The 14,472-nt window shown below is 40.9% G+C and overlaps 1 protein-coding gene across 1 annotated transcript in view; it reads left to right on the top strand.

Moving 5' to 3' along the window:
• The window catches only part of LOC138784113 (fibrocystin-L-like), a 177,477-nt gene that overhangs the window by 113,279 nt on the left and 49,726 nt on the right, over window positions 1–14,472 (top strand). The window contains exons 49-58 of the mRNA XM_069959629.1: window positions 657–778; window positions 862–1,021; window positions 3,570–3,729; window positions 6,858–6,902; window positions 8,864–8,952; window positions 9,328–9,482; window positions 9,577–9,706; window positions 9,793–9,911; window positions 11,027–11,156; window positions 14,283–14,444. Coding sequence (XP_069815730.1) covers window positions 657–778; window positions 862–1,021; window positions 3,570–3,729; window positions 6,858–6,902; window positions 8,864–8,952; window positions 9,328–9,482; window positions 9,577–9,706; window positions 9,793–9,911; window positions 11,027–11,156; window positions 14,283–14,444 — 1,272 coding nt within the window. The remainder of the gene's footprint in view (window positions 1–656; window positions 779–861; window positions 1,022–3,569; window positions 3,730–6,857; window positions 6,903–8,863; window positions 8,953–9,327; window positions 9,483–9,576; window positions 9,707–9,792; window positions 9,912–11,026; window positions 11,157–14,282; window positions 14,445–14,472) is intronic.

Raw genomic sequence — 14,472 nt, 5'->3', positions numbered from 1 at the left:
TGGTAAAAATAGCAACAATACCTACCTAGATGCAGTGCCCAGCGTCTCCTTCTTCTCCATGCTCTGAGTGCATGAATGATGTCACTACGGAATGATGGAATGAGGGAGTAGGCTCTTGTGACCGGAGGCAGCATGCCCTGCATATAGCTGCCAGTGCTCATCAGGAGCGCTGGCAATAAAGGTGAGGTGTCGGGTCCGGACATTTGGGAGCAGCACCCAGGAGGCCACCGGATACTGCAAGGGATGTGAGGGGGCCTGGGTCCGCTATATTACAGGATTGGCCTGGGCACTAGGCCCCCTGACGCAACGGGCCCCGCCGCAGCTGCTACGGCGGTAGTTCCGCCACTGCATACAAACACAATGAAGAGGAGTTGACAGTCCAGGTCACAACAAACAGGCAGCACAGTACAGAAACAAATTCCAAAAGTGAAGTCACAGGTAAAGCAAACTGTCAGGGCAAACAAGGATAGTCAGGAAACAAGGCAAAAGTCAGGAGGATCAAAGAATAGCAATAATAATAGCAAGTAGCAGGCAGAGACAAGCTCAATAACCGGCAAGGTATACAGTAGGCAGACACTAAGACCTCTTATAGGATACAAGGAAACCGGTCCACCTTCCATTACTGTTTCTAACAACAATATACATTTTGATTTTAGGCTCCAGCGTTGCAAATGGATGGATGGCATTGTTACCCAATGCAGATTCCTTCAACGTTTATTTCAGAAATGCTGATTATATCACAGACATCACCTACACAGCTACATTTTATGGATTTAAGGTAATGACAAGACATATTGTATCCAAAATAGCCCAGTCCATGATAACTACCAATAATTTGTCATGTTTTTGTGTTCTATCTAGAGTGAGGACTATGTGCTGATGTCCCATAACCTTACTCAGAAGGCCGACATGTTCCAAATAATCAATATTCGCAATGGATCCGCACAGCCATTGAGCTATGACGATAATAGAAATGGAGACTGGTACTTCAATGATAACACAACTACAGTAACATATCTAGGTATGTACATTGCTGTGATACTAATAATATTAAGGCAGGCCGGGGCAAAAAATAATGCACCAACATAGACACCTGCAGATTGGCATACAGCTATGTCTTAAGCGGATATGTAAATGATTACAGGTGTGGTGTGATGGTAGGTATTGCCACAAGGTTTTGTTTCCCGTTTCCCTATCGAAAGGCTCTCAGAGCTTATATATTTGGGTAGTGTATCTCTTGTTGAGAAATCATTGACTGCTAGACATGCCTCTACAATAAACGTGAAGATATTTTGGTCACTTGACAGACTTTGAGAGGAAACATATCTGGGGGAAGTAGGATGGACAATATGACGAATCGCCCACCATCTAAGCTGTTAGTAGATGCTGAAAATGGTGGTTATAGAAGGGCACAAACACAGCAAACAGGCCCCAGACTGCCCAGAGACGCCACCAGTAGAAAGGATCATTTAATCTGCAGTTTCCTTGTTCACAATCCAGACACAGTTGACCCCTTTGACTGCCTGGATCATTCCCAGGTGCTTAGCAGATCGTAATTTGGTGTCATGGCCCCCATTACGTTTCCTGCTATTGACAGCCAAATCGTCACCTTCAAGAAACTTGAATTGCTAAGGATTGAGACTGAATCATCTTTTTATGATCTGAAAATGATCTAGTTTGGGTATGCAGGCCTTGGGGTGAGTCTTTCAGTCCTTCTCTTACTGTGTCAGGATCAGGGGAGTCATTTCATACTATCATTACCCGTAGTAGTGATATATGCAGGATATCCTGTGGCTTCATGTGCTGTTTCTCATGGCAGGGCATTCCTCAGCAGTATAATGCTCCCCACACGGCAAGGAGTTTGCAGTAATGTCATTGCCAGATTTCAACACGTCCTTGCCTTGGCCAAACACCAGATTTATCACCAGTCCCACATTTATGGAAGCAAATAGAACATCAGCTTTGGAACTTACTAGTGTACAGGACCTAATAGCCCAGCTGCAACATCTGTGGACAAGTGTATTGGTATACAGAAACGTCATTCCTCCATGACCAACTGTAGTTTATCTTGTATCGAAGTTAGAGGTACCCGGCAGGGTACTAGAGCCTCCTTTCAGTTGTACAGTTTCCCCAATAAACTTTTTTTTCTTATATTCTAATTATTTTCACATATCATCATTCACAAAGTTACCATTTCATTCGATTCCAACAATTTCTGATATTTTTTGGGGGGGTTTAAAAAAAAATGCAATGAAAAAAAGTGTGTTTTTCTGTGTGGTTCTAGGGTGAGCTTCTCACAAGATAGTTCATCAGTCACTAATCTGCGGGGTCCATGTCCCAAACAGTTGATCTGCACGTGTGCCGGGTGTCAACACCCTGCCGATCAGTGACTGATAAGCAACCTTGTCGCTTATCAGCCAATTTTGGCCAGAAAAAACCCTTAAAGTGACTGTCACCCACTTTTTGCATTCTGACTTCTCTACACAGGTGTTATGGGTAAATTTAGCAGTTTTATAGCTTATTTTATATGATATGTTATGGTGCTTGTTCAAGTAAAAAGTGATCTTTTAAAAACTGTAGTATGTGCTAAGTAGGCTGGGCTTCACAGTAACAGCACCACTTAGCCACGCCCACAACAACACTGTTGGTACCGCCCCTCAGTGACATCATCACATAGACCCCACCCCCTCGTCGACCATTGGTATGGGCTGACCTAGAGGTGGTGGGGCCTAGACCTTAAGGCCAGCCTGTTCCAATGGTCGACAAGGGGGCAGGGTCTATGTGCCTATGACATCACAGGTGCGGGACCAACGATGGTGCTGTGGGCATGGCCAACAGTGGCGCTGTTCCTAAGAAGCCTCGCCCACTTAGCACAATCTGCAGTTGATAAAAGATCACTTTTTACTTGAACAAGCACCATGATATAAAATAAGGTATGAAAACTTCTAAATTTACCTTTTACAGCTGTGTAGAAAAATCAGAATGCAAAAAAAGGGCTGACAGTGTTACTTTAAATGTAAAATAAGGCTGAGCTGAAAGTGCAGCAGCTTGACAAAAATGACTCGACATGCTAACTCAATATTTAAAAATTTGGCTTCATTGAAAAATATAAATTCCCAATAAAACTATTGCATCAGAAAACTATAAGATAGAACATTAGAGACTTGCATGATAAGACAGACTATCTTTATGTGTCTTCTGGCAGCTTCTTCTAGTTTTCGTATACCTGATAGGTTTGCAGGAAGTGAGAACAGATGGATTGAAGAATTACTGCAGGATCAGACTACACCCAGGGTTTTTTTGTTGTCTGTAACCATGGAGACATACACATCTGTATAGAAGGTTCAGGCAATAGAATTTTTTAAATCTAGATTTTCTAAAAGAGTATCGAAAGGACATAAATACAATAAAAAGATGGTATACTCGTTTTCATGCCTACCTAGAAGAATGTAATGTGTGGCCCCTTGATGGGGCACTGCTGCTCTAAACCAAAATAAGGAAGAGCCACGGTAATTATCCTAGATGTATTTATGGATTTATCTTTACTGACAACAATTTTCTATTCCTAGTGTCTGGAAAACGTAAAGTTATGAGAAGAGCCGTGGCTGGGATGCTGGACACAACCATGTCAAACATAGAAGTAAACTTTAGGGTTTATCAATGCTACTTTGGGAACTGTATCCCATCTACTATAGCCCCAACTCCAACTCCAGTCATCAGTTCTGGAAGGTAACTTTCATTCTACACCTTAACAGGGAGTCTTCAACATTAATATTTATTACATTTAGAAATACCTACGGTATATAATCAAGCAATGATATACTGACCATAGAGCCAAGGCAGCTATTATATAGCTTATGATTGAAAGGGCCCACATCAGATGGCACCATCCCTCTTCTTTGTGTAAATTTTAAATATCCATGGGGCTTCTACATCACAGGGACGTCCACATTAGCAAATAGAGGAAGAAGGAACTAGACTAGAAAGGAGGCTTTGTTTAAGAAGCTCTATATGGGTGCTTCTCAAACTGTGAGGCGCCCCCTAGTTGTCGGTAAGGCCCAGCTGGGGAGCCAGTTTTCACAAAGTAACTTTAATCTGCACAGTCCTTTGCTGTTTGCAAAAATCTCCATATTAGCAACATTATTAATTTATTTGTACTTGCTTTATTAGTATATAGAGCTTGGGAGATGGGTGAAAGGTAGCCCTAGTATTATTTTCAGCTTTTAAATGGATTTTCACCACAGATGGAGAGGCCCAGCATCCTCTTGGTCAGTCTGGTGAGGCCCAGGCATTGCCTTGGTCTGTTGGGTGAGGCTCCAGTAGAAAAAGTTTGAGAAGCACTGGTCTAGATAGTACAGTAGCGTTATGAGTATGACTAGAGTATGACATGATGACAAAAAACAGCCTTATACAATATAATATGAAAAACAATGGGAGGAGAGCACTTATTCATTATTTGTGTTGTGACTTCTTAATTCAGTTTTCTGTGATTTCAAAAATATTGAATCACGATCCTTTCTTTCTAAGCATCATATCATTTTGGGCTAATTTAGTAATAGCATGTTCTTTACTGTCTTGGATTTCCTGAATAAAGGCTTTTTTTTATTTAAATTTTATTAATTTTATTTTATTTTTTTAAATCATCAATACCCCTATCCTTCTCCACAGAGGACATCTACCCTATAAAACCCCTGGACCAATACATACCCTTCTATTTCCCCGCGAGGCGCCAGATGTCATTTCTCACTTCTTATAAAGTCGCAATTTGAATAAAGGCTTTAAAAGGGATTATCCCTTGAAAAACATGGTTTGCACTTGCAATAAATATTGGGAAATAAATATTTCATCCATAGAAATTGATTAAAAATTTTAATTTACATTGATGTTAGTGGTAGCCTCACTGCTTTCCTCGTTCTGCTGTTTTCCGGTGGGCCCATATGTTTAATTGCTGGATTCTCACCAGGAACATTGACACCTGAGTAGATACCTTGTATCCTTCCTATATGCAGTTCCATAAACCTGTATACGTACAGTACATGAGAGAAAATAGTACAGAAATTAAAAGAAATATACAGTGGTGCCTTGGATTACGAGCGTAATTCGTTCCGGGACCGTGCTTGTAATCCAAATCCACTCTTACACCAAAGCAAATTTTCCCATAAGAAATCATAGAAATGCAGACAATTGGTTCCACACCCCAAAAATAATGATTTTATATTCTGAATAACATGTAGAACAAATGAAACAAACATTTAGGGTACAAACCCACACACCGTATACACAGCAGATACGCAGAAAAAACGCAGCAGATTTGAAGCAGATTTGGTGGTGCAGATTTGATGCTGTGTCCAGTTATTTAGATCTAAACTGCTGCGTATTTGTTGCGTGTTTGTTGCGTGTTTGTTGCGTATTTGCTGCGTATCGCAGCAGTAAATAAGCTGCATATACGGTGTGTGGGTTTGTACCCTTAAAAACAGCTGAATATGTGATATATAAGTTACTGTACAGTATAGCAATCAGCATGTGGTGTATAATGTATAGTAAGGGCATAAACCTGAAAAACATCCGCAATTTGTAGATCCAGGATGGAACTGTAGATCCCCATAATGCAGTAGCGTAGTACAACAGGCTAGAATAGAGAAGCAGGGCTGCTGTCACAGGTCTGTGTGGTCACATGAGAGCAATGGGGAAGGGGGTGTGTTCAGCATGGACCAATCAGGACTGACAGAGACTGCAGGGAGCATGAAAGAATGGGCAGTCCTGTCCCCTGATGTAAGCCCCAGTCTGAAGTGGATCTGCTATGATTTGGAAGGTGAGGGAGACTTCCTGGGTCAGAGTACAGGGCTGTAGACTCCGATATGCAGACCATGCCCCTTCCCCATTCCCCCTCCCACCCAGTACAGGGGGCTCTTACACCAAAGCAATGCTCTTAAACCAAGTCGCAATTTTGAAAAACTGTGAACTCTTAAACCAAAACGCTCTTAAACCAAGTTACTCTTAAACCAAGGTACCACTGTATGTCTCTTAGAATGAATATATGCACAGTACTACTTTGCTCTCTCTTTACACATACAGGCTCATATAAGTGTATGAAGGAAGGGTGTGAAGCACAAATAATAAGTGGGGGCAGGGGAGAAGCAAATGCAGGGTAATTCAGGGAAATCTCATAACAGTGTTTATCAATGAGATTTCTAGGGATGTGTGTGAGGAACCATTTTCTAATCTGGTCAGTGGAGGAAGACAGGATAAGCAATGTATTCCTGGGAAATACAGCTGCTTCCTGGTCACATGATCACACTATGCCCACCAACAGAAAATTAAGAGAACAGAGCTGCAGAGGTTTTCACAATAATATTTTGTGGTATCAACCTTTTAACCACCATATCTTCCAAAATTAGATTTGTAGCTTAAAAATCCAATTTTTGGTGCAAAAAATAAATAAAATTGGTCCGTAAATAAAATTGCAATAATAATAATAATAATAATAATAATAATAATAATAATAATAATAAGAGATAATAATCGGCTTCTGACTGCCGCTGTCTGCAGCCTCCCTAAACAGGGTGGATACAGCTGGAGGACCGCCTGGAAAACTGGGATACAGCCATAGCCATAGGCTGTATCTCAGTTTTCCAGGCGGTCCTCCGGCTGTATCCACCCTGTTTACGGAGGCTGCAGACAGCGGCAGTCAGAAGCCGATAGTTCAGGTTCATACGAACCCGAACTTTGGGAAATTCGCTCATCAATAATAATAATAATAATAATAATAATAATAATGTTAATGATAATCAGGATTAAGGGAATCATTTCTGGCAAGAAGTTTATCACTACAACTATAATTTTCTTCTTTTTAAAAGTGGCGGTGGAGGAGGAGAAAACAGAACATCTGCTTGCACAATATGGTATGTTTTTATCCCAAGCCTTATGATGACAGCTAGAGAATTACAAGTGACTGTTGTGTTCACAATGTTTTTTTTTTATTTTTTATCTCATCTTATAAATCTGACCCACTGACTTTTATATAGATCCTAATTTAAAAAGTAAAAAGTAGATACATGTGCTGCCAGTCAGAGCCCTGGAAAAGATGGGTAAAGCAGCATACTCTGTGTAGTGACTATATACTAGTCAATAAATTAGGTAATGATATATAATAGTGTAACCTTTCTGCGCTAACTGGTCAGTATACAGTGTCCTGTAGTGTGACCCCCTATATACTGTATGTCACTACTAACAAAATATCTGATCAATGAGAGCAACCTGAAAGACTCAATCACTAACCTGATGGCTTATGATCTCAGAAGTTCTCTGGAGTTCTTCAATTGGGGAGCAAAGCACCTAGGATATCACTGAATTGAGTGCTTTAACCAGCAGCCGGCAGTGTTATCTTTAGCTGGTGTCCCTGAAATCAATTATCTGTTTCTCTTATGGCTTTATTAAGCATTGCTTCCACTTATCCAGAATCCTGCTCCACACTGATGAGGGGCAACATCCAAAACAGCTGTCTGTGGATGGATACCTGGCCTTGTTTTTTCCTTTGTCTTTACATTGACTTATGGGGCCACTTAATTTGGTGGTTTTGGTGGTTTCCCTACAGGAGCCACGCCTAGGCTAGGCCCTTCCCGGAGGGATATGTGGCTAGTTCTGTGTTTTGAGACTCTTAATGGAGGCTGTTTGGACTGTTTTATACATTTTAACAGACAGAGAGGTGGTGCCGAGTCCTGCATGACTGACATATAGAGCCTATGTCAATCAGTAAAAGTAGAGCAGGTGGTGAGAGTGGTGTGTGTTGGACCAAGCTACACGCTGATACCCCCTTACAATGAGCAGTGAAGTTCTATGCAGGATGTGCTACAAATCCCAGCAATACAGTGTAGTCCCCACGAGTTTAGGGGGGGGGGGGCTTTACGGTACAATCTGGTAGTGGCTGGACCTAGATACACGCTGTGATACCCCCTTACAATGAGCAGTGAAGTTCTATGCAGGATGTACTACAAATCCCAGCAATACAGTGTAGTCCCCACGAGTTTAGGGGGGCTGTACGGTACAATCTGGTACTGGATGGACCTAGATACACGCTGTGATACCCCCTTACTATGAGCAGTGAAGTTCTATGCAGGATGTACTACAAATCCCAGCAATACAATGTAGTACAGCAGGACCACCAGCCCCAAAATCAAAAAGGAGTACACTGAGCACTTCTTAGAGGTCTGTATGCAACACCTAATGTCCCCTTTCTGCCAGCAGCCGGTCACCACCGTGTGCTGGTTAAATCGTGCTAGCAGCACTGCATCTCCCAGCCAGCAGTCTGTAGTAATACTATTAGTAAAAACGATTTGAAGCCCTGAAAAGGTCTGTTTGTATATATTGCTAGTATATACCCTGCCTACTGGAACGCTAAATCCTACACTGATGCTCTCCCTGACCAGCAGCAGCTCTGTCCCTGATCTCTCACAGCATACATCTGAAGCAAGTACTGCCGGCGCCGAGTTTTATATGGCAGGGTCATCTGATCTGGCCAACCAATCGCTGTTATCGACATGTATGGGTCCCACGTGATCTCAGGATGCACAAAAGAGTCTCCTGCATGTTTATTGGCTGAGAAATAGCGCCCAAACCTACAGGAAACGGATGATGAGAGTACCATCGAGTACCCTAATACTCGATCGAGTACCAAGCTCGGACAAGCATGCTCGCTCATCACTAATAGCAATCTTTGTTTCCATGGCTATCCCATTTTGTAAATAAATAAAATAATCAATTAACCAGCTCCAGAGTGGACTTTTCTGTTATGGGCCACACTCAAATCATCTCTATGTTAAAAAACTAGTATAATATACTTATATTTTTCATCTTGTATTTCCAGTTTATGGTCGGATCGCTCTTTCTGGGAATCATCGCCAGAAAACCATCATACTGTTCCAGTTGAAGGATCCAGTGTTGTCATCCCACTAGGTAAGAATGTGTTCCTTTCTAGCATTATTTATATACTCTATTGTTTCCATTTTTTTTAATTAGTTCTATGTTAACAAAAGGTTAGAGGACTCTAACTTGCTCTTATGTACCAATAGCTCATGGAAGGGTGAGAATGAAGGTAAGTTTCATACCTTCATCTTTAGCACCGTTTCTGTTAAATGTTCACTTAAATCAATATGTTGAGTTCTAGAGCCTTATGGTGAGTAGCTGAGAATATCTAGCCATAAACATATGAAGAATGATACAGATAGACTGTTATGCTATCTAGATACATGAGGGACATTGTGGGTTAATGATAAGAAATAAATGTTTAATTTTTTTTTATCTATAACTAAGCTTTTTGCTCTTTTCCAGGCAGGTGGGTTATAGCTGATATAGAGATCCCGTCCCTGTATAAACTCACTATTTATGGGACCTTGGAGCTGAGAAATCTCACTGACAACTCTACATCCCTATATGAGCCCACCTTCAAAACAACTGTAGTCAATGCTACATACATTTTCATCCAGGTGAGGGTCACTATGCTTGGACAAAAATGTTATTCTGTAAAATATCTATGAATATTAATAATTTCTACTTTCCTTGTTTCTTGGCTATGGACAGGGTGGGAAATTGATAGGAGGAACAGAGGACAACCCATTCCAAGGAGAATTACATATTGTACTAAGAGGAAATCATTCCACGCCAGAGTTACCATTGCCAAATGGACTAATCCTAGGCTCAAAGGCTTTAGGTAAACTAAGATATGTATTGTACAAATTTGAAGACAACATGGACATTATAAATGTAAGCGTTTATTCCTTGTACTTTTCTATGTAGGAGTGTTTGGTCAGCTGGAGCTACATGGACTTCCTCGCTCTGTATATAGAACAAAGCTGGTGAATACAGCATCAGCAGGATCCCAGCTCATCACAGTCTCCGAACCAGTAGATTGGCAGGTGGGTATGATCATTCTTGGTCCACTCTAAGAAGGAGAAAAGCAGGAGTGAAAGTAAAATGTACATTTTTACTCAAATTCTGAATATAATAGCTAGGATTGGATGCTGTGGTCATTGTCCCCTTCCAGATATTGCTTGTCAAATCAGATATGTTTTATATTGTTCAATCTTCTAAAAAGAAGAATCAAATTATTAATATAATAAACTTCAATTAACTTTTCTAATTAGATCCTTATTAAAAACTGACATTGGGACATTATATTAAGTATTCACACTTTGAAATGAACTCATACTTTTATATGGGACAGTAAACAGTAGTGGATTACAATAGGGGCGTTTCAGGCGGCAGCCCGGGGCCCTGAGCTCCTGGGGGGCCCATGGCCACCCAAAAAGACATACTTTCAGTGGTGTACTGTCTCCTGGCTACACTTCCGCCATGATTTGCAAAAAATCACTGTTTTTTAATGGCAATTTTGCACAAATCAGGACATCATGACATTATCTGTCCTGTACTATGAACACCACACTTGTGCTGCTATAGTTACAGTGGGGTGGGGGGGGGGGGGGTGACGGCAGGCTTGGTGAACAGCCCGGGCCTATGGTAAAGTTAATCCGCCCCTGACAGTAAACTCACATTTTGCTTAAATGGGTTGTCTTACAAAGCTGAAAAGGTAATAACTAATGCATTTACAAATGTTAATGTGTTAAAAATAAAAAACAAATTTTAAATGTACACACATATCTCAGACTGCCCTGTTTGAGAAATTTAGACCTACTAATCCCCCCTTTGCCTACATTGTTACATTGATAACCTCCTGTCCTTGGTTATGAACCACTAAGGTGGGCCAATCATGCTTGGTTCTGCAGCCTTCAGGAAGTACTGGTAGTTTGTCTACTGAGCCTACAAGAAAGGGGGATTGTGGGAAAAGTTTATTCACTGTTACATAGCAATAGCACAGTTCAGAAATGAAACCTAAATGGGGAAAGTGTTTAAATGGGGAAGAGAGAACAGTAAAAGGAGATAGATAGATAGATAGATAGATAGATAGATCTAATTTTAGTAACTTTGTTTCATGCTACAATCCCTTTAAATGTCATCAAATGTCTTTTACAAGGTGGGAGAAGACATTCTGATAACTACTACCAGCTATAGTGCCTGGCAGACGGAGATCAGGCAGATCCTTAATGTTTCCGCTGACCAGATGACCCTGACTCTAAATGCATCCCTCAGCTTCAACCACTTAGGTAAGTGACAAAATAACCATTACTGGGTGATTTATTTAGACCAGCATACTTGTAGGACGGTCTTAAATTAGGCCCCTCCCCTTTTCTCCTGCCTATTCCCTGGCGCATGCCTCTTAGTGAATCCAGACGGTCTGGCACACGAACCTGCTTCCGGCATTTGGATCATGATTTACGTAAATCATGTAAATCATGATAAATGAGGCTCTGTAGGAGGCCTCACCTTTTTCTTGACTTGCCGTGCTCCACGAGCCCCCGCTGCCCACCCATTGGATGAGTGGGGTATATGACAGGCGTACGCCTCGGGCAGAATTTTCATAAATGTCCTCTATTACTTGATATTTAAGCTTAATATTTAAAGATGTGTTCTGTGAATAGTTTTTGGGTAACCTAAAATTCCTATAAAGTGGGTTACTTACAGTGGCTAAAAGCAAAACTCCTGTAAAGCAGACTCCAGCTGCCACATATTAGGGGGGACTATTCCTTCCCTATGCTAAATGGAGCAATTAGAAAAAAATCTCTGGACCAATCTCCGTTCTTCAGCAACCTGTGGCTTATAGTCTTAATGTGATACTGTATCCACCAACCCGCTCCCCCAAACCACTGGTACCATCCATTTGATGAGAGTAAGTCCTCCCCAGTCGTGTCTTTTAAAATGCTTTGGTTAGGGTAAAAAAATATTGTTTGATCTGCAGCAGCCGAGTCAATGTGGTGTGGCCTAGAGTGTCTGTGCCCAAGGCTTGCGAAGCCTCTCCTTTTTTTTCTCCCCTCCCTCCTCATCATTAGAACACCCCTGGGCAGGATTTCTCCTATTCAACGCTTGTCAACACAATGCACATGTGCCTTGACAATCCGAAGCGTCAAATGGACGGTACCAGCAGTCTGAGGGAGTGGGTTTGTGGATAAAGTATCGCTTTAACTCAACAATTCCTAATGCCACAGAGATAGTAATGGATGATCTGACAGAAAATTAGAACAGATTCCTTTACGCTCACTGATGGTGTTTGTTATAGATGAAAAGCTGCGTCTGCAGGAATGTCATCTCCAGAATTTTTTTTTTTTCTTTACTTATCAGATCCACATAATAACATACTACATGTTATGTTATTATGGAGACTGCCATCTTACCTAAGGTCTTTTTAAAGTGGATCTCTTATCTGTGATTCACATCTTAATCTACCTCCACTGACCTGTTATAACAAGAAAAAACATGGTACCTTTCATATATTTGGCATTTCCTCCTTAACTTGCAAACTTTTTCTTTATTGCAAAGAGTCAAAGAGGGGATCCAAAGCTCCTGAAGGACAGCATGCTGGAATGCCTCCTCGCTCCCTCTTCTATTTATCTCCTTGCCTGATTGCCAGTCACTTGAAGTTCTAAATAGGGGCAGGTATAAGAGGGGGGAGTAATGGTCTTTTTACATGGAGTGATAAATTGCTTAATTTCAACGATTTTATAGCAACGATTTTGTTTTTATGTCGACCAGTGTTTAGACAAAGAGATAAATCATTTGAAAAAATCGCTTTAAGATCGCTTAAGGGCATCCCACACACACTAGGCTGAATCTTTGAAAGACTGTTTAGATGAAGCAATCTGCAAATTATCAGCGAGCGACGAACGATTATTGGAAAACATGTGGAAAGATCACGATGAACGAGTTCTCGCTTGTCGCTTGATCATTAGCTGCATTTATACGAGGAGATAATCACTCCATATAAAAGGACCATAAGAAAGTGTTACAGCCTCTGTACATCTGGAGCCTGGGGAAGTCTCTTTGACTCTTTGCACTGGACAGTAGTGCTGAGCGAATACTGTTCGATCGAATAGATATTCGATCGAATAGTAAGGTATTCGATCTATCGAATATTATCAAATAGTTCGCCGAATATTCGATAAATATTCGATAAGCGGTCAAATCCCCTAGCTTCCGGTTTTTACCTCCAAGTGGTCGAATAGATGTTTTTCAATAATCGAATGCTTGTTCCCATAGACTTTAATGGGATCAAATATTCGATCGAATTTTCGAATATCAGGAGATATTCGTACGAATATCGAATATTCAAATATTTAACTATTCGCTCATCACTACTGGACAGTAAAAAAAAATTTTGATGTTCTTGAATTACAGATGGATATATAAAAAGTAATGTGTTTCCTTGTCATAACAGTGAATTGCAGGTGCCAGATTTCCTTTGCCAACATTTAGAGATATTATATTGTAATACCTATGGACATAAACAACAATTGACAGGACCTGCCCCATTGACATGAATGTAAAATGTTCCCGGGAGTACTCTGTGACCTTTGAAGAGATCATCCCAAAGGAGGGGAAAACTGAGCTGTGAGCTAAGATTTATAGGGGCACATTTAGGGTACTATTACACCAAGCAATTTTCCGACAACTAACGATTAACGATAAACGATCTTATACGACCGCTAAGGCAAACGACCCAAAATCGTTCGCCCAATTACATGGATCGATGATCGTTATTTATGCTCGTTCTTGCGGTCGTTTAGTCGTCGGTATTGCGTACATTTCAGCTGCGAATTCTTATTCCACCGAAGAAATGTTCGAACGATGTGCGAACGATCAAACGATAAAAATAGGTCCGGATCCTATTAAACGATCAACAATTTCTCGTTGGTCGTTTAATCGTTGCCTGCTATTACAGGAAACGATTATCGTTCCAATCCGAACGATTTTCCGATTTTCCGAACAATAATCGCTTCGTGTAATACCAGCCATAGGATGAGGCTGCTACAAGGGAAGAAGGTACAACATATAATTACCCTATAAGTTCCCCTGCTGCCACCACTGTCATTACCAGCCAGTGAATGGCCAAACATGCCGATCAACACAAGGAAGTGCTGTATATCAGGAACCAACACCATGACGGGGAAGGTTAATACAGTATATGTATGCTTTCTTTTTACAGCCGAATAAGCCTAAATGGCTACAAAGACATACAGTAGCCTCCAGAATACCCATTTAGGAATACTGAATAAAATAGGTAGCATGAATGTAGGACATATAAGAACAATTAACCTGCCTCTGCTCCTTTTAACAACTTACTATATATTTACTGTAATATAAATAAATGTAATTTTTTATTTACATTTCTCTTCCAGCCAACACCTACCAAGTACCAAACTCTACTCTAAATTACACTCTGGCAGCTGATGTTGCTTTACTTACTCGAAATATTAAGATCATTGGTGAGGATTACCCCGGATGGTACAGTGAATCATTTGGAGCCCGGGTTCTCGTCAGCACATTCAATGGATATCGAGGTATTTTAGACTTTACCAATGAAAATTA

The sequence above is a fragment of the Dendropsophus ebraccatus genome, chromosome 2 (genome assembly GCF_027789765.1).
Source record: "Dendropsophus ebraccatus isolate aDenEbr1 chromosome 2, aDenEbr1.pat, whole genome shotgun sequence".
NCBI classification, from domain to species: domain Eukaryota; kingdom Metazoa; phylum Chordata; class Amphibia; order Anura; family Hylidae; genus Dendropsophus; species Dendropsophus ebraccatus.
This window is presented reverse-complemented; position numbering and strand designations above follow the sequence as displayed.